Here is a 20,148-nt window from a genome sequence, read left to right on the forward strand (position 1 = left end):
ACCTTCCGATATTCAGTATTTTGACGATTTTAGCTACATTATTCACCGCTTTTTTCGCATTTGAGTATTGTAATGGCTTATGACAAGAGTTGCCTATGCGGTTCCACGTCGTTGTATAGACCCTTATATAACGGCTACATTCGGTATTTCTAAGATTTTAAGTGAATTTTTGACGGATTTCATTTTTTTCTTAAATTGCTAAATTCGTTCCAAATGGTGGAGGGTATTCAAAGATCGGCCTGACCGAACTTACAACTTTTTTGCTTATTTTAATCTAAAGAAGCAGGCAAAATAATATCTTACAATCAATAATACAGCGTTTTTTTAAATTCTCTACTTAATAATATATAACATATAATTTTCCTATATAAGTTCCTAGAGTGTGGGATATTTTTACTTATTTCTATATTTGGTATTTAAAATAGCAATAATCATATTTTTGATATATTTTCAGTAAATTTAAAATACATTTATGTCTTTTTGTAATTTTGATTCCTAATAAATTCTCATTTGAACTTTCATTTTCCCAAAGCTTTTTGTGGGTTCCCTATCCTAAATGTGCGATATCCTTGTTTGTTTTTTTTTTTAATGCAATAGTTGTTTACCTCCCTATCTCCGGTTGTATAAAATCGACAATTTACAAAATATAATACTTTTAGAGTGCATTTTTAATTTTTCGATACTAAATTAATACAGACCCTAATCTTCACTAAAAAAGTTTGCGGTCTTCTCTAAAAGGCCATGAGATTCTCAAAACGGTTTTGACAATAAGATCTCATGGTTGTCTCCGGTAGCAGACTTTTTGGACTTCACAAGAAGTCCGTAAGCATGAGTTCTTCAGCAGAAGTCCATGAGGTCTTCTAACGAAGACATAGTGAAGACCTCCAAATCTTCATGTGGTCTTCACAAGTCTTTTTGTGAAGACCCTAAGGTCTTATAGTGAAGACCTCAAGCTTTTGTAGTGAAGACCCCAAGGTCTTGCAGTGAAGACATCAAGGACTTCTAGTGAAGACATCAAGGATTTCTAGTGAAGACAACAAGGTCTTACAGAGAAGACTTGCATGACTTCTGGTGAAGACCTGCAGGACTTCTTTTCAATTTTACGATACTAAATTAATTCAGACCCTAATCTTCGGTAAAATAGATTGCGGTCTTCTCTAAAAGGCCATGAGATTTTCTAAACGGTCTTGACAAATAGACCTCATGGTACCTTTTGGACTTCAAGAAGTTCATGTCCATGAGGTCTTCACTAGAAGACCTTTCTTGTGGTCTTCACAAGGTCTCAAGCTCTTGTAGTGAAGAACCCAAGCTCGCGTAGTGAAGACATTAGGGACATCTAGTGAATACATCAAGGACTTCTAGTGAAGACAACAAGGTCTTCTAGTGAAGACATCAAGGTCTTATAGAGGAGACCTGCATAACTCCTGGTGAAGACCTGCAGGACTTCTTTTACAGTGCATTCTCAATATTTCGTTACTAAATTAATTCACATTTCTTGCAATTTATGACCTAAAAACTAGTCTCCAAAGCTGTCGGTGGTGAGTTAACTATGCGTTGTGACAAATTTACATCGCCGCTATCGGTGCCGATGACGAATACCTGGGTGGCCTGTGATTCCTGAACCGAGGAACGACCACCACTTACAATGAAAATAACATCTTCCTCCGATCCTCCAGATGGCTTCTTGTCAATGACAAATGCTCCGCTTCCCTCCCGTCCAGCCACAATGGAATTTGCCAACGATGTACTATAGTCACTGGTTCGTGAAATACTACGCTCCGCCACCATGGAACAACGGTTGAGGGGTCTTACATATTTAGCATTATTGCGTTCGTCCGAACGCATCAGACCATCTCCAAAGGCTGAAGCTGATCTTATGTTTCTCTTGAATGTCGTCGTTGGTTTTTGCTGATATAAACTACCACCACCACCACCACGAAAACTGGTGCCCGCGGTTGTAACCAAATTGTGATTCCTCCTCGATGACTTGGTCATATAGGAGGAACGCGTCAGAGAGTAACGCAAGCTGCGCTTACGTTTGCAGAACAGTTTCAGCAACTCCTGGCGAAAACGTTTATGGGATATGGTGTATAAGAATGGATTCAGACACGATGCTGTCTTGCAAAAAATTGCCGGTATTCCAGCTCGAGTCGGTGTCAGATATTGCTCCTGTTCGAAAATGCCACAAATGGCGACAATTGAATATGGCGTCCAAGCAATGAACCACAACATAATGACGAGAAGGACAACAACCGCCAAACGCATTTCAATATTTTGCTTATTCTTGTTGCTGGGCAGATCGCGGGCTGTAAACACCACTTTCAGGATATGAAAATAGCAGTAACAAATCACCGACAACGGCACCAGCCAGGCACACACGAAAAAGACAAACATAAAGACGCGGGCCTTTGTCGATGTATCCAAATAGTCAAAGGAACAGGTGGTGAAATAACCCTCCGGCACATAGCGGGACATGCCGATATCCAACATGGGCATGGATGAAAATGTCAGGGCATATATCCACACGAAAATTATCAAAAATGTATAGTATTGAGTAATGTAATTGCTGCGATTCGGGTTGAGTGGATTCACGACGACACTGTAACGATCCAGGGCAATAATGGTCAGCATGCCAATTGAGGCGGTTCCACTGAGGCCACCAACAAATCCATAAATTCGACAACCTGAAAACAAGGGAAACATACCAGTTAAATAAATATCAACAAAAAAAGATTCAATTCAAGGAGGATGGAGATTTTATACCCCCACCATGGGAATGGAAGGCCTTTGGGTAAAAGTGTTCGAGCGAACACACGCTCGTTTTGCACTAGCAATTGCCATGGAATCTTGAAGTTATTGGGAGGTATTTATTTTTACATGTAAATTCAACCCCTCTTTCCTCCAACAACAAATTTTAACTTCTCAACTCACCCCAATCACCCAATACTGGACCATTCATATAATTATTGAGGGCTGCCAGTGGACATTTAAAGACAATTATAAAATCACTAATGGCCAAATTCAGGACAAGCATATATGGTGATGTCCTCAAGGATTTACATCTGCAAATACGAAATACCAATACATCAATCAATTATCGCATCAACTAAAGACATGTGCCCATGCATGTGTGTGTGTGTGTATCATCAATCAACTCACCTGAAAAACATAAATATGACCAGACCATTACCAAAGGTGCCAATCGCAAATATAACCATATAAAGAATTGCCATTGTCCGGTAATAGGTTTCAGTGGGCGGATCAAATTTCAACCAAAATGGATTAATGCGGGCAATTAGACGATAATCGTAATTGTTATGGAAACCTTTTAGAGCCGGATAGATACTGAAAGAAAAAATGGAAGTAGGGTAGAATACTATTAGCATTTAAATACTTTAAAAGAAGTCCTTTAGGTCTTCAATGAAAGACGTTGAAGTGTTCATCAGAAGAGCTTGATGTCTTCAACAGAAGAACTTGAGGTCTACATCAGAAGAACTTGAGGTCTTCACCAAAAGAGCTTGAGGTCTTCACCAGAAGAGCTTGAGGTCTTCACCAGAAGAGCTTGAGGTCTTCACCAGAAGAGCTTGAGGTCTTCACCAGAAGAGCTTGAGGTCTTCACTAGAAGAGCTTGAGGTCTTCACCAGAAGAGCTTGAGGTCTTCACCAGAAGAGCTTGAGGTCTTCACCAGAAGAGCTTGAGGTCTTCACCAGATTAGCTTGAGGTCTTCACCAGAAGAGCTTAAGGTCTTCACCAGATTAGCTTGAGGTCTTCACCAGAAGAGCTTGAGGTCTTCACCAGAAGAGCTTGAGGTCTTCACCAGAAAAGCTTGAGGTCTTCACCAGAAGAGCTTGAGGTATTCATCAGAAGAGCTTGAGGTCTTCACCAGAAGAGCTTGAGGTCTTCACCAGAAGAGCTTGAGGTCTTCACCAGAAGAGCTTGAGGTCTTCACCAGAAGAGCTTGAGGTCTTCACCAGAAGAGCTTGAGGTCTTCACCAGAAGAGCTTGAGGTCTTCACCATAAGAGCTTGAGGTCTTCACCCGAAGAGCTTGAGGTCTTCACCAGAAGAGCTTGAGGTCTTCACCAGAAGAGCTTGAGGTCTTCACCAGAAGAGCTTGAGGTCTTCACCAGAAGAGCTTGAGGTCTTCACCAGAAGACCTTAAAGTCTTCATTAGAAAAGCTTGAAGTCTACACAATAGAAGACCTTGAGGTTTTCGCAATAGAAGATCTGGAGAGGTATTCAGTAAAAGACTTTGAGAGGTCTTACCTAGAAGACTTTGAAGTTTTTACAAGAAGACCTTGAGGTCTTCACTAGAAGAACTTGAGGTCTTCACTAGAAGACTTAGAAGAGCTAGAAGTCTTCACAATAGAAGACCATGAGGTCTTCCCAATAGAAGACTATGAGGTCTTCACAAAACGGCCATAAGGTCTTAACAATAGAAGACCTTCTTCTAGTGAAGACCTCCAGGTCTTCCAGTGAAGACCTCCAGGTCTTCCAGTGAAGACCTCCAGGTCTTCTAGTGAAGACCTCCATGTCTTTGAGCTTGAGGTCTTCACCAGAAGAGCTTGAGGTCTTCACCAGAAGAGCTTGAGGTCATTGAGGTCTTCACCAGGTCTCCAGGTCTTCCAGTGAAGACCTCCAGGTCTTCCAGTGAAGACCACCAGGTCTTCTAGTGAAGACCTCCATGTCTTTGAGCTTGAGGTCTTCACCAGAAGAGCTTGAGGTCCTTGAGGTCTTCACCAGAAGAGCTTGAGGTCTTCACTAGAAGAGCTTGAGGTCTTCGCTAGAAGAGCTTGATGTCTTCACTAGAAGAGCTTGATGTCTTCACTAGAAGAGCTTGAGGTCTTCACCAGAAGAGCTTGAGGTCTTCACCAGAAGAGCTTGAGGTCTTCACCAGAAGACCTTAAAGTCTTCATTAGAAAAGCTTGAAGTCTACACAATAGAAGACCTTGAGGTTTTCGCGATAGAAGATCTGGAGAGGTAAAAGACTTTGAGAGGTCTTACCTAGAAGACTTTGAAGTCTTTACAAGAAGACCTTGAGGTCTTCACTAGAAGACTTAGAAGAGCTAGAAGTCTTCACAATAGAAGACCATGAGGTCTTCCCAATAGAAGACTATGAGGTCTTCACAAAACGGCCATAAGGTCTTAACAATAGAAGACCTTCTTCTAGCGAAGACTTCCAGGTCTTCTAGCGAAGACTTCCAGGTCTTCTAGCGAAGACCTCCAGGTCTTCTAGTGTAGACCTCCAGGTCTTCTAGTGTAGACCTCTAGGTCTTCTATTGAAGACCTCAAGGTCTCCTATTGAAGACCTCAAGGTCTCCTATTGAAGACCTCAAGGTCTTCTATTGAAGACCTCAAGGTCTTCTATTGAAGACCTCAAGGTTTTATAGTGAAGAACTCCAGGTATTCTAGTGAAGACCTAGTTGTCCAGTGAAGACCTTAAGGTCTTCTGTGAAAAACTTCAAGGTCTTCCAGTGAAGAACTCCAGGTAATCTAGTGAAGACCTAGTCGTCTGTGGAAAACTTCAAGGTCTTCCAGTGAAGACCTCAAAGCCTTGTTCTGAAGACATCAAGGTCTTCTTGAAGACCTTGGTTTTTCGATAGATGACCACGAGGTCTTCAATAGATGATTGTGATGCCTTCATCATCATCCCGCTTTAGAAAAGTCATTGAAAAAACTTTTTTCATTTTAAGCCAATCCAGCCAGAAACTAAATTTAAAGATGTTCCTCATTCATTTGTACTCGAGAAATTACCGAAAAGTACATAACTCACCTTTCATTCAATGCAATAAGGCCATTATTCGTCGAATTGACATATTTAATGCAATCAGTTGAGTTGTTCGGCAGGCATACAATCAAATTCGAACTGTCATATTCCTCAGCCAACTCCGTTGCATTAGCCTCGGCAATAGTTGTGGAGTTGATGGTCGTGTACACACCGACCACCATGGTTATGGACTGCATAATTCCCATGGCAACTGTGGACCAGCGCCATTCGCTCAGGTAACATATCACCGTCTTCAGATGTCGCATAACTATCGAAGTTATTTGTATAATTTTGCCATCACTTGCCTTTGATGGGATGCACGACAAATGAGCTGCAGTGGATGGCCCAGCTCGCCGCATTTGAGGGGGACATGGCGGGTGAGTGCATTGAAATGTTCTTCGAATTTTCTTTCGACTTCGATGTCTTCTGATACTTGAAAATTTTGCTTTGTTTTTATTTTTTGTAGATCTGAGAGTATAGCTGCCATTATTGATGCTGCTGCTGCTGCGTCTGTGGCTACTGGTGGCGACACTCGTCTCCTGTGATATCATTTTCCTCCCGTCTCTTTCTGCGACTTCGGCTGGGGCAGATACGGAAATTTCTAATTTGTATCCATGGCAATCGTAAATGCAGGTAACTTATCATTTGTTCAGCTATTGAAACTTTTGATATTTTTTGTTTTTCGTTTTTTCTTTGAAGTTGTTTTTTTGTTTGTTTTGAATTGGAGGAACAAAAGAACGGCGAGCCAAATGACGTGCAGGCAACTCAATTTGAATGGTCTTCAATGTTTGATATGACGACTATTGATAGCAGCAGTTGAAATACTTCCGAGAAGTTAGTAAACAATTTGAACGTTATGATTTCACAAAAGCTCTGAAAGGAATAAACAACAACAACAAAGAAATTAAATATTATTGAATGTGTATGCAATATTTAAGAAATAAGGTATGGCTTCTTCTTGGGGACTGTATTGATTTAATTTTAAAATCAGGTTGCCAAATATTACATTCGTTTCGAATAGAAATATGTGTCGAATAGAAATAATTGAAATAAAGTGAAGTCCTATTGGTTCTCCAAAAGACGACGTAAAAGTTTTTGAAAAATATAGATATGAAAATAAAAATAAGTTTTTTTATATAATACCATAAAATAGGTAAGGACAATATATCGAAATATATAAGAAAACTTATCGATGAACTTTTGGAAGACCTATTCCCCTTCTATAAGAAGATCTTTTATAATTATATCTATATACATTTTTTGTTTGCTATAATAGGCCTTATTTGTAGATTTATTACTATTCTATATATTTTTATATTTTCTATGAGAAACCCTGTTGTTAGCCTACCAGGTAATCTTTAGGTCTCTCTTAGTAGATCCATTCATATTTTATACTGCTCTATAACAAGACCTTAAATAAGAAAAAGTACAGATCTCCTATAGATAAACGTATGAATATCCTATAAAAGGATGAATTCGTATTTTATAGGATCTTCCATATGAAGAAGATTCAGAAAATCCAGTAATCATGTCTCACCGAACATTTTTGGACGCCTACTAATCTTCTTTAAGAAGCACTATATAAGTACTATACAGTGTGATATAAAAAAATGCAACCATCTTCAGACTGCTGTCATTTCTAAGCCACTCGTCCGACAGCAGTTAAAATTATTCCAGTGACAGCTCATTATATTGTTGAGAAGCGTACAAAAGCATTTTGGTGAGAATTTTCCAGAGAAAAAGTTATTCGTTATGGAAACCCACAAGTTACCTGGTAGGCGTTAGAGCACTCCAGCATTTAAATGTGAATAAATTATTTGTGTCTCGTACCATAGCTCGTTACCGTGATACTGGCAGCGAAGGTCGACGTCAAGAAATGGTAAAAACAGCAACATCAGCAGAAACGGTTTGGAACCAAGAAGCGGCTTAATCGAAACCCGCGTGTCGCAGTGGCCGAAAAATGGCTCGTGAGCCGGACATATTGCAATACTCCATTCGACAAATATTGAAACGTGAGCTCGGGGTAAAGCCATTGAAATTCCAAAAAGTGCAAGAACTTACACCGCAAAAGGAAGAAAATAGACTTAAAAGAGCTAAAGAGTTGCTTCGTTTGGTAGAAAGTGGTGAACTTTCAAATTTGGTTTTCTACGTCTCCGATAAGAAAACATTCGTTGTCCAGCAGTTTGTAAACAAACAAAATGATAATGTTTACTTGCCAAAGAGGTCAGCTGAAAATGTGCACATTCGGTTGGCCACCAGAACTCAAGCGCCGGCCATGGTGATGGTGTGGGCCGCTATAACAGCCGATGATCGCTCTCCGCTCGTATTAATCGACGGTGGCATCAGAATAAATGCCGAATATTATCGCGAAAATATTCTGGAGGATGTATTAAAGACTTGGCCGCAGACCTTGGACATTCCAACAGGACTCAGCACTATAGCACTCAGGATGCGCTACCCAAGAATGGTTATAAAATGAGGTTCCTTGCTTCATTTCCAGCACACCAAAATGGCCACCAAAATCTCCGGATACCAATCCCTTGGACTATTGTGTCTGGAGTATTTTGGAAAGCAAGGTTGGAACTAAAAAATACCAAAGTGTCGATCACCTCAAGCAAGCGCTTCGCCGGAAATGGGCCAAAATATCGCAGAGCAACATTCGGGCAGCATGTGACGGTTTCATTGGCCGTTTGAAGGCCATAATTCGTGCCAAGGTTGACCAATTCGAACTAATGTAAACTTTTTCTAAAATTTGATGTTATTTCCGATATAAAATTAAAAAATATGTAAAAAATATGGCTTTTGACTTTGTTCCAATTTTTTATTTCACCCTGTATTTCCATTACATTCAAGAAAATATTTGCATCGAAGTGGATTAGAACAAGTAAAAATACTGTGAGTTCGGCCGGGCCGAACTTTGAATATCCTCCGCCATTTGGAACTAATTTGGCAATTTTCAAAAAAAAAAAAAAAAAAAAAAACCGTTAAAAATTCTGTTAAATTCTTAAAAATACCGACGACGTGAACCTGCATAGGCAACTTTTGTCATAAGCTTTTACAATATTCAAATGCGAAAATTGAAAAAAAAATCCGTTTATAATGTAGCTAAAATAATCAAAATAACGAATATAGGGAGGTACCATGGGGTTTATAAAACGTGAACCTGCACTGACAATTTTCTGTCAAAGGCATTAGTATCCACTACGAACTTTAAATGCAAAATTGCATTTTTTTTAATTTTTGGCTTGGCCGAATCGAGAATGACCTCAGTTCTCTTTAGTGGAGTTCATGGCGTATTGTTTATGTCCGCATTTATACGCCATATGGAACTGTAATAAATAGGATATTTAACTAAGTTTTTGTAATAAGTATGTTATATTTTTCTTTTCAGAGAGTAAGAGAGAGTGATGTGTATTAAATACATTTAAGGCAGGATATATTTCCATGAAGCAAAATTTTTGATTGTTGGAATTATTTTTAATATGATAAAAGGTCTTTTTGCCGTATACTTCACTTCAAAACTCATACGCTCCATGGGAAAAAAGTTAAAAATAAATTCTTTACCCAAAAAGTTATTTTCGCCCAAGGAATGTTGCTCTGCGGTATTTCGGCCCATTCCCGGCGAAGTGCTTGCTTGAGATGAACGACACTTTGGTATTTTTTAGTGCCAACCTATCTTTCCAAAATACTCCAGACACAATAGTCCAACGAATTGGTATCCGGATATTTTGGTGGCCATTGTGCGCTAGAAATGAAGTGAGGAACCATATTTTGTAACCATTCTTGGTGGGCACGCACTGAGTGCGATGGTGCTGAGTCCTGTTGGATGGCCAAGGTCTGCGGCCAAAATTTTTGCATGCTCAAGGCTTTAATACACCCTCCAGAATATTTTCGCGATAATATTCGGCATTTATTCTTATGCCACTGTCGATTAATACGAGCGGAGAGCGACCATCGGCTGTTATGGCGGCCCAAACCATAACCATGGCCGGCGTTTGAGTTCTGGTGGCCAACCGAAGGTGCACATTTTCAGCTAGACCTCTTTGGAAAGTAAACACGATCATTTTGTTTGTTTACAAACTGCTGGACAAAGAATGTTTTCTCATCGGAGACGGAGAAAACCAATTTCGGCAGTTCACCATTTGTGGCCAAGCGAAACAAGCCTTTTGGCTCTATTTCCTTTCTGTTGCGGTGTAAGTTCTTGCACTTTTTGGAATTTCAATGGCTTTACCCCGATCTTATTTTTTAATATTTGCCGAATGGAATATTGCGATATGTTCACCACCCTTCACCACATAGTGGTAAGGGTATTATATCTTTGTGCATTTGTTTGTAACATGGAGAAGGAAGCGAGATAGACCCATACTTTTACTTTTGAGGATCACCATAGAATCACTTTCTGAGTTGATTTATGGATGTCAATCCGTGTGTCCGTCCGTCTGTCCATGTATTCTTGTGAACAAAATGCTGGTCGCATTTATTATCCGATTGAGATGAGATTTTCCAAACAAAATTTGTTTGGTCCAAGGACGAACCCTATTGAAATTTGAGATAATCGGTAAAAATTTAGATATAGCTTACATATATATCTTCGTCAGATTTTCCTTTTATTATGCACCAAACATGTAATATTTGCCCAAATGGGATGAAATTTTACACATACAACCAAATTAGGCCTGAAAATAAGTATGCCAAATTTGATCGAAATCGGTTCAGATAAAGCTATAGCTCCCATATATATTTTTCATCCGATTTGTTATTTTTGTCCTCCGCAACCGTAATATGCACTCTGTAACAACAATATTTGTGGAAATATATCAAATACAGCTCAGAAATACATTTGCTAAATTTTATCGAGATTGGTTCAGATTTGGATATAGCTCGCATATATAACTTCGTCCGATTTACATTTTATTGTGCACCAAACGTCTGACTGAATTGAGTCTAGAAGCTACTATGACAAATATGGTGAAGATCGGTTCAGATACAGCTATAGCTCCTATATATATTGTTCATCCGAGTTGTTGTATTTGTTATCCACAGCCGTAATATGCACTCCGTAACAACGATATTCAGGAAAAATATATCAGATACAGCTAAGAAATATCTTTGCCAAATTTTCGGTTCAGGAAAAAAAGCGTGTATGATTGAATTCTCCCATAAAAACTTTGAATTGTTATGTGGAGCTCTACTAAATTAGCGAAGTGGTGGAGAGTAACATAAAGTCGGCCCGCCCGTCTTTAGGACTTTCTCTAATTGTTACTTTTCGAACCATTTTGGCTGATGTTGCTGTTTTCTTCCGTCCACTTCCTTGACTCTCAGGCTGCGCTACCAGTATCACGGTAACGAGCGATGGTACGAGACACAAATGATTTATTCACATTTATATGCTGGAGTGATCTAACGATAGCCACTTGTGGTTTTCCAGCCAAATATAAAGAAATCACACTATCTCGCTTGAATTCCACCACGAATAATTTTTTTTCTGGAAAATTCTTACCAAAATGCTTTTGTACGTTTGTAAAGAATATAATGAGCTGTCACTGGAATAATTTTAACAGTTGTCGGACGAATGGTGGTGGTGTTGTAGGGCATAATTAAACCTTATTTTCATTATATATTTCACTTTCAAGTCCCAATGCCGTTAGTTAATTTATTTGCAGTAAAGGTCAAAATAATAGATAACAAATAAGTATATTTCAATTTATTCATTTAAATCTCATTTATGATTTCGACATGATAATTAAATTGTCAGTTATATCCATTCCATGTGCAACAACACCATTGAAGGAATATTTTTTTTAATTTCCTTTCAAAAATTAATTCACAAAAAATTGACCACAAAGATTGCAATTAGGTGGAATATGTTTTATCCTTTAAATCAGTTTTGTGGTTTTTAAAACTAATTTCTTTGGGTTTTTTTTTTGATAACATTTCGAATATTGTAAAGAAAGAAAATAACAGGAAATTAATTTATTTAAAAGTAAAGGTGATAAATCTATCGAAAATGTACCTCTGTTTTAAATCAAATTTGTTTGAAAGGAGTAAATGACAGAAATGTTGATTCGAAGGATAACGTAACAGACAAATATATTCTTCATCACATTAAATTAGTTTTTAATATTTATGAATTCAATATAGAAGTAGCTGAATTTTAGCACACATATTTTGATAGAATATTTTGACTTGACCTTTATAGAGCATTTTTAACCTTGTATTTGAAAGAGTACCAAAACTGACCCGATTTCCGACCAAACTGATCATCGTATTGATATACCCCATGAAAGCACTATATACAGGGTTGCCCATATTCGATGGACCCATCTGGCAACGCCATAACTTTTGACAGAGATGTCATATCACCTAATGAGATACCGCGTTTGAAGCATCAGTCCAAGCAGATTTTTACCATGAAATTTACAAGAAGTCAATTGTGAAAACTCAACGTGCTTTTAAAACATTAAAAAATGTGAGAAGTGCGCCTTCTAAGAACACCATTAAGCGTTTATACGAAAAATTTTCGACTGGTAAGGCTCTTTCTAATCCGAAGAGGCCATATAAAAGTCGCTGCCGTACGAGCCAGTGTTGAGAGGTCCCCAAGAACATCCCAAAAATGCCGTTCTCAGCAGTTGGGCATGGCTCGGTCCACTTTACAACGGATTATTCGCATTGATTTGCATTTGTTCCCGTACAAAATTCAATTGACGCAAAGAATGTTGCCTGCGTACAAGCCTCAATGGGCCCAAAGAGTCATGGGTCCGTCGAATATGGGCAACCCTGTATAGAGCAATATGAGTGTTATTTCAACCTAAAATGGCAATTCTCAAGCTAGTCACCAAAAAGGGCCATTTTGGTACTTTAGAAACCCCTTTAAACGGGATAGTAAAAAGTCAAAATATTCCACACAATTATTTGTCATAAGATTCTAATATAGGTCGCAGAATACACCAGAAATCTTACCTAAAATGCAGTATTTTTATACCCTCCACCATGGGTAGGAGGGTATATTAACTTTGTCATTCCGTTTGTAACACCTCTAAATATTCGTCGTAGACCCCATAAAGTATATATATTCATAATCAGCATAAAATTCTAAGACGATTTAGCGATGTCCGTCTGTCTGTCCGTCTGTCTGTCTGTCTGTCCGTCTGTCTGTTGAAATCACGATAGAGCCCACATTATTTGACGTAGACCTTTGAAATTTGGCACAAGTGTGTGTATTGTCCCTAGGATGGTTGGTATTGAAAATGAGATATATCAGTCCAGGTTCTGGTATAGTCCCCATATAACGGTACCTCCCGATATTCGGTATTTTGATGATTTATGCCACATTTTTTCACGGATTTATCTGAAAATTGGTATTTGTAGGTCATGACGGATCCCTGAGCGTGTGGCAAAACATTGCACGTATAGGTCCACGTTTTGGTATAGCCCCCATATAACGGTACCTACCGATATTCGGTATTTTGATGATTTATGCCACATTTTTTCACGGATTTGTCTGAAAATTGGTATTTGTAGGTCATGACGGATCCCTGAGCGTGTGGCAAAACATTGCATGTATAGGTCCACGTTTTGGTATAGCCCCCATATAACGGTACCTACCGATATTCGATATTTTGATGATTTATGCCACATTTTTTCACGGATTTGTCTGAAAATTGGTATTTGTAGGTCACAACGGGTCCCTGAGCGTGTAGCAAAACATTGCATGTATAGGTCCACGTTCTGATATAGACCCCATATAACGGTACCTCCCGATATTCGGTATTTTGATGATTTATGCCACATTTTTTCACTGATTTGTGTAAAAGTTGGTATTTGTGGGTCATAATGGGTCCTAGCTCGTGTGGCGAAACATTGTAATTATAGGTGCACGTGTTGGTGTAGCCCCTATATAACGGTACCTCCCGATATTCGGCATTTTAATGTTTTTTGCCACATTTTTTCTAATGTTCTTTTACCCTAGGGTGCAGGGTATTAAAAGTTTGGCCCGGCCGAACTTAATGTTTTTTTACTTGTTTTAACATTAACATATATCTATATAAAGAATCGCTGAGTTGATTTGCAATTTATGACAGATAAAAGTATTGAAAATGTTGTCCCTTTGTGGGTGAGGTATCAGAAGGGTTTCGTAGATATATATCATCTTCACAACAGATCTTGTGTTAGGAAAAATGTTTGTGTGTGCGTATGAAATTTGAAGAGTGTTGGGTGCTTATTTCGATTTCTTTGAGCGTTACGTTTATCAAAATTTTGAACCCTAAGTGGGGCAGGTAGCAAAAGAAATGGTCCAATTTCTACCATCTTTATAACGGATCTAGTGTTGATGGAAATATGAGATGTACCATGTCTGGAATGGAATCAAATGTTGATTTCGCTTTTTTATGAACTTCATGGATATTCAAAATTTTGAGCATTGTGGGGGAGGTACCAAAAGAAGTGGTCTGATATATTCCGCCTTACTACCAGATCTTGGCTTCATAAAAATAGTAGGATGAGTGAAATTTGAAGACAATCGGACTCTTACATCATATTTTTTAAGAATTATAATTATTCAAAATGTTGAGGCACTTGCTGGAGTGGACCAATATTATCCATTTTGGCACGAGTCCTAGAACTGAGGCAAATATTAGGTTTTGCAAAATTAGATTATTGATTTCCTTTCTGTGGAGACAATATTATTTTTTTGCAAATTTTGACCATTTGTGGGGGAGGTACCAGAAGGAGTGGACCGATTTTGCCCATCTTAACACCAGACCTTGGGTTAATATAAATATTGGAATGTGTGAAATTTGAAGACAATCAGACTCTTACGTCACATGTTATGAGAATTGTAATTATTCAAATTTTCCTTCTGGTACCTCCACCACAAAGGATAAAAGTAACCACAACGTTTATAAAATCCGAAATAAGCATCCGGTTCTCCTTATATTTCACACATTCCATTATTTCTACTAACACCAGATCTGTTGTGAAGATATCGGTCCTCTCTACTGGTACCTCCCCCACAAAGGCTCAAAATTTTGAATATCCATGGAGCTCATAAAACGTGAAATTAACGTCCGATTCCATTCAGACTTGGCACATCTCAATATTTCCATCAACACAAGAAATGTTATTAAGATGGTAGTGATCGGACCATTTCTTCTGGTATCTCCCCCCTAGGTTTCAAGATTTTGAGAAATTTCACATATACAAACATTTCTCTTAACACAAGATCTGTTGTGAATATATACATATCTGCGAAACCCTTCTTGTATCTCACCCACAGAGGGTCACAATTCTCAATACTTTTATCTGTCATACCTTGCGAAACAAGCCAGCGATTCTTTACAATTTGCTATATCTAAATATTTCTGTCAACGAGAAACTTGGGATGAATATGGATTTTATGATGAATTTACAAATATTGACAAAACCTGTCAAGTCAAAATATATTTAAACTATCGAACATTGGCTGAGGGTATACGTCGGCTGATACTTTTTAACTTGTTTTATGTTAACTTTAAGCTTAAAGTAATTTCAACAAAATGAACGCCCTCATCGATTTATATTCTCATGAAATATTTAAAAGGAATAAAGGATAAAAATAAACTTATTGATGTCTGCAGATCAAACAAAGAGCTTATTAAACATTATTCACTCAAACTTGATTTAAGGGTCATCAACAGAGATTTCGGAGCTTTCTTTTTTCAAAGCTTCTTAATACATTTGTGTATATTTATGACTTGACTTGTAGACAACAATGTCAGACAAGAAAATGTGCACACATGCATGTAATATTTATAGATAACACTTGATTTAAGTCTAAGCTGATTTATGTTCTTGCGTATTTTTGCTCAAGTGGAGAATTGCTGTTCATGAATTTTGCGGAAAACTTTGCCGTATACATTTTTTGATTGCTGCTGATGGCACATTTCTTGCTATTGGAGATTTTCGTGGATAAAATATTTTGAATCTCATGTTTACACAAATACGCGAAAATATAAGAAATGCCTTATAACCTGGTTAACATCATTTCCGTTTAAGTTAAACATAAAAAGGACTTCAAAACCACAAAATTTTATTCGCTTTGTAACGCCTTAAACAAAACGTGTCCTTTAATGTTTCAAATACAATTTCGAAATTTAAATACTTCTAAGATATTATCGGTTTGGATTGAGTAACACAGTTACTCGCAAATAATTTTCAATATAAATTCGAACATAGTCCTCTTATACAGTTACCTACCGCTTTTATACCCTCCACCATACTATGGAGGGTATATTAACTTTGTCATTCCGTTTGTAACTCCTCGAAATACTCATGTTAGACACAACAAAGTATATATATTCTTGATCAGCGTAAAATTCTAAGTCGATTTAGATATGTCCGTCTGTCTGTCTGTTGTAATCACGAATTGAGATACAAGGCTAAAATTTTGCACATAGGTTTATTTTTACAGTAGGCAGGTTAAGTTCGTAAATGGTAGGTCCACGTTTTCATATAGCCCCCATATAACGGTACCTCCCGATATTCGGTATTTCGATGATTTTAGCGACATTATTAATCGGAATTGTTCAAAATTTGGTATTTGGAGTTCGCAATGGATACTACAGCCTAAGACAGAAAATTGTCTGTTCAGGTCCACGTCTTCGTATAGCCGCCATATAACTGTACCTCCCGATATTTGGTATTTTGATGATTTTAGCGACATTATTAATCGGAATTGTTCAAAATTTGGTATTTGGAGTTCGCAATGGATACTACAGCCTAAGACAGAAAATTGTCTGTTCAGGTCCACGTCTTCGTACAGCCCCCATATAACGGTACCTCCCTATATTCGGTATTTTGGTGATTTTAGCGTCTTTATTCACCAACATTTTTTCAAATTACGCATTTAGAGTTCGTAATGGAAACTCCAGTCTGTGACAGAAAATTGTCTATGCAGGTCCAGGTCTTCGTATAGGACCCATATACCAGTACCTCCCTATATTCGGTATTTTGACGAGTTTAGGTACAATACTCACCGAAGTTGTTTGAAATGTCGTATTTGAAGTTCGTAATGGATGCTACAGAATATGACAAAAAATTGTCTACGCAGGTTCAGGTCTTCGCACAGCTCCGATATAACGGTACCTCCCTATATTCTATACTTTGATGATTTTAGCTACATTATTCGCGTTTATTTCAAGTTCCGAATTTGAATTTGGTAATGACTCATGACAAATAATGCCTGTGTGGGTCCACGTCGTATAGGCACCAATATAACAGCAATATTCGGTATTTTTAAAATTTTACCAAATTTTTTTTTTCAGGATTTTATTTCCAAATTCGTTCCAAATGGTGGAGGGTATTCAAAGTTCGACCCGGCCGAACTTACTGCTTTTTAACTTGTTAAAGTTTTTGAAAGTACTAAACATATTACTGACTGAAGTAGTTGTTGTTTTAATATCTGGACATTTCAAAGTCTATAATAATATCACATATTTTTAAATTTTTGAATTTGGAATTTGGACTCAACGAGTAGAAGATTTTCTTTGATTTATGTTTTGACGAAGTACAAATACAACGGTAGCACCCGATTTATAAACGCCCGAGCCAATTGTTTTAATCCAAAGCCCCAATAATTCGATATTTTGGAATGTCATTGGTGGTAGGATGAAATTCAATTAATTTTTTTTAATAATTTTTTTTTATAAACTTTAAATACTATCCACCATTTGGAACAAATTTGGCAATTTTCAAAAAAAAAAAAAAAAAAATATAAAATCCGTTAAAAATTCTGTTAAAATCTTAAAAATAACGAAGGTACCGTTATATGGGGGTTATACTAAGACGTGGACCTGTACAGACAATTTTCTGTCATAGGTTGTAGTAGCCATTATGAACTTAAAATACCAAATTTAATAGAATTTCGATGAATAATGTCCCTAAAATCATCAGATTACCGAATATCGGGAAATACCGTTATATGGGGGCTATACGAAGACGTGGACCTGTATATTTCGAGGTGTTACAAATGGAATGGCAAAATTACCATGGTGTAGGGTATAAAAAGTATATCGATATCTTCCACATTTATTAAAAACTTAAGAATTAAGAATCCTCGAAATCCAATATGAGAATTTTTTGACTGAAAAATGTGACCAAAGGTGTTTTGGTCCATTTCTCCAAATATGGTTAAGATGTTTTTTTTTAACGTCATTCTAGAACGAGACAAAAATATTCTTCACTATGGTGAAGTTGCACATGGAATGGACATAACAGACAATTTAATTATCATGTCAAAATCACAAATGAGATTTGAATGAATAAATTGAAATAAACTTATTTTTTTAGGTAATATCGGAGGGTGTATTTGAAAGTGAAATATATAATGACAAGAATGTTCAATTTTAATTGAAAACAAAATCAAACCCTTTTTTTGAATCGGAATCGGATATTAGTCTCGCATTTTATAATACTCAAAATCATGGATACTCAAAATGTTGACCCTTTGTGGGTGAGGTACCAGAAGGAATAAACCTATGTATCCCATCTTCACAGGAGATCTTGTGTTAGTAGAAATAATAAGATGTGTGAAATATGAGGATACCCGAAAGCATATTTCAGATTTTATAATCCTTTTGGTTATTCAAAAGTTTGACCCTTTGTGGGGGAGGTACCTGAAGGAGTGGACCAATTCATCTCATTTTCACGGCATATATTAGTTTGTTGGGGAGGTACCACAGGGAATGGTCCAATTTCTACCATCTTTGTTACAGATCTTGTGTTGATGGAAATAATGAGATGTACCAAGTCTGAATCGAATCGGATGTTAATTTCGAGTTTTATGAGCTTCGTGGATATTCAAAACTTTGACCCTTTGTGGGGGACGTTCCGGAAGGAGTGAACCGATATTGCCCATCTCCGAACTCAATCTAAGTATGATAATAATATTACGATGTACCAAGTTTGCACTAAATCGGATACTCTCTTCGCGAGTTATCGTGCGCACCAGCCAGACAAACAGACGGATGGACGGAAATACCTAGATCGACTCCAAATGTCCTGAAACGTTCGTGGTCCACTTTTTACGAATGGATTTCACAATTTCCTTAAATTAAAACTCCTTAAATTAAATTCTCAAAAATTGCATATAAAATGGATGAATATGAACATGTTGACGTGTGTGTGTGTGTGTTTGCAATGATTGAAGTGTTAAAATATTAAATTCGATTTCCATATAAAATCAATATTTATTTGATTATTGGTTAACGTTGACACAAATATACATTAGTACATACATACATACATAGATATATAAATGTAAGTAAAAAACATAAACCAAGACTGCCTATTTGACATTCGTCTTCGTCACAGTATCTTCCGTTCGAAAGTCTGCCGTCGATTGTTGTCACTCAGTTACAAGACATTAGGAAAAACATTCTTAGTGGTTGGGATATTTTGAAGACGGATTACCCAAAATACCTGACCACAAAGTTTGTGCTTTTGCCATTTCTATGGGAATGTATTTTCATCAATGATGTGAAGTGACGATCTAAGGTCCGTAAAGGGAGGGGGTAACTTTGCCTTGAACCATGACATCTTAACAAAAGATTTGTCAATTTAAGCTACACGTTGACATTCCATTTTGTTTATCAAACAAATTATCTGATGGATATCTATAGGGTTACTGCAGAAGTATCATTGATTCCTATAATTTATCCTGGGAGGGAGGATAAAGTCAATTTAATGAATGGATGACAATCATTTGTAAAAAGTGTTCACCGGAACTCCATCGAAAAATTTATATTTTATAACTTTGGGGATAGTTTTGGTCTCTATAGAAGGGATGTGATTTTTATACCCTCAGCCATATGGCAACAGAGATTAAATATATATTTCTTGAACGACCAAAACGTGTCTCAATTGAAATAGCGGTTTTAGACCATAGGTCTCTTTGGTCCAAACCCGTTTCCGGAAATTTGGAGTCGACATTTCCGTCCGTCTAGTGGGCTGGCTGGTGCTCCCGATAACTCTCGAAGGGATGATCCGATTTGATCCAAACATGGTACATCGTAATATTATTTTCAAATTTAGATCGAGTTCGGAGATGGGCAATATAGGTCCACTCCTTCGGGTAACTCCCCCACAAAATGTCAAAATTTTCAATGAAAATAATTTACTGCACAGGAAGAGAAAACATAATCCGATTTTTATGCAATTTTGCAAATCCTTATATTTGCATCAGTGCTAGGTCAGGTTCGAAGAAGGACAATATCGGTCCAACCCTTCAAATACCTCCCCCCACAAAGTTTCAAAATTTTGAATAACTTTAACTCTTATAAGATGTGATGTAAGTATCCGATGGTCTTCAAATTAAACATATGACAATAGTTTTTTTAATCCAAGGTCT

The 20,148-nt window shown here is 37.4% G+C and overlaps 1 protein-coding gene across 1 annotated transcript in view; it reads right to left on the reverse strand.

Moving 5' to 3' along the window:
- Positions 1-526: 526 nt before the first annotated feature.
- Positions 527-20,148, reverse strand: part of LOC101888126 (rhodopsin) — a 75,954-nt gene continuing 56,332 nt past the window's right edge. The window contains exons 2-5 of the mRNA XM_059126045.1: positions 5,772-6,638; positions 3,160-3,345; positions 2,932-3,062; positions 527-2,684 (exon numbers count right to left, since the gene is read on the reverse strand). Coding sequence (XP_058982028.1) covers positions 1,510-2,684; positions 2,932-3,062; positions 3,160-3,345; positions 5,772-6,316 — 2,037 coding nt within the window. The 5' untranslated portion in view covers positions 6,317-6,638 and the 3' untranslated portion in view covers positions 527-1,509. The remainder of the gene's footprint in view (positions 2,685-2,931; positions 3,063-3,159; positions 3,346-5,771; positions 6,639-20,148) is intronic.

The sequence above is a fragment of the Musca domestica genome, unplaced genomic scaffold (assembly GCF_030504385.1).
Source record: "Musca domestica strain aabys unplaced genomic scaffold, Musca_domestica.polishedcontigs.V.1.1 36, whole genome shotgun sequence".
NCBI lineage: Eukaryota > Metazoa > Arthropoda > Insecta > Diptera > Muscidae > Musca > Musca domestica.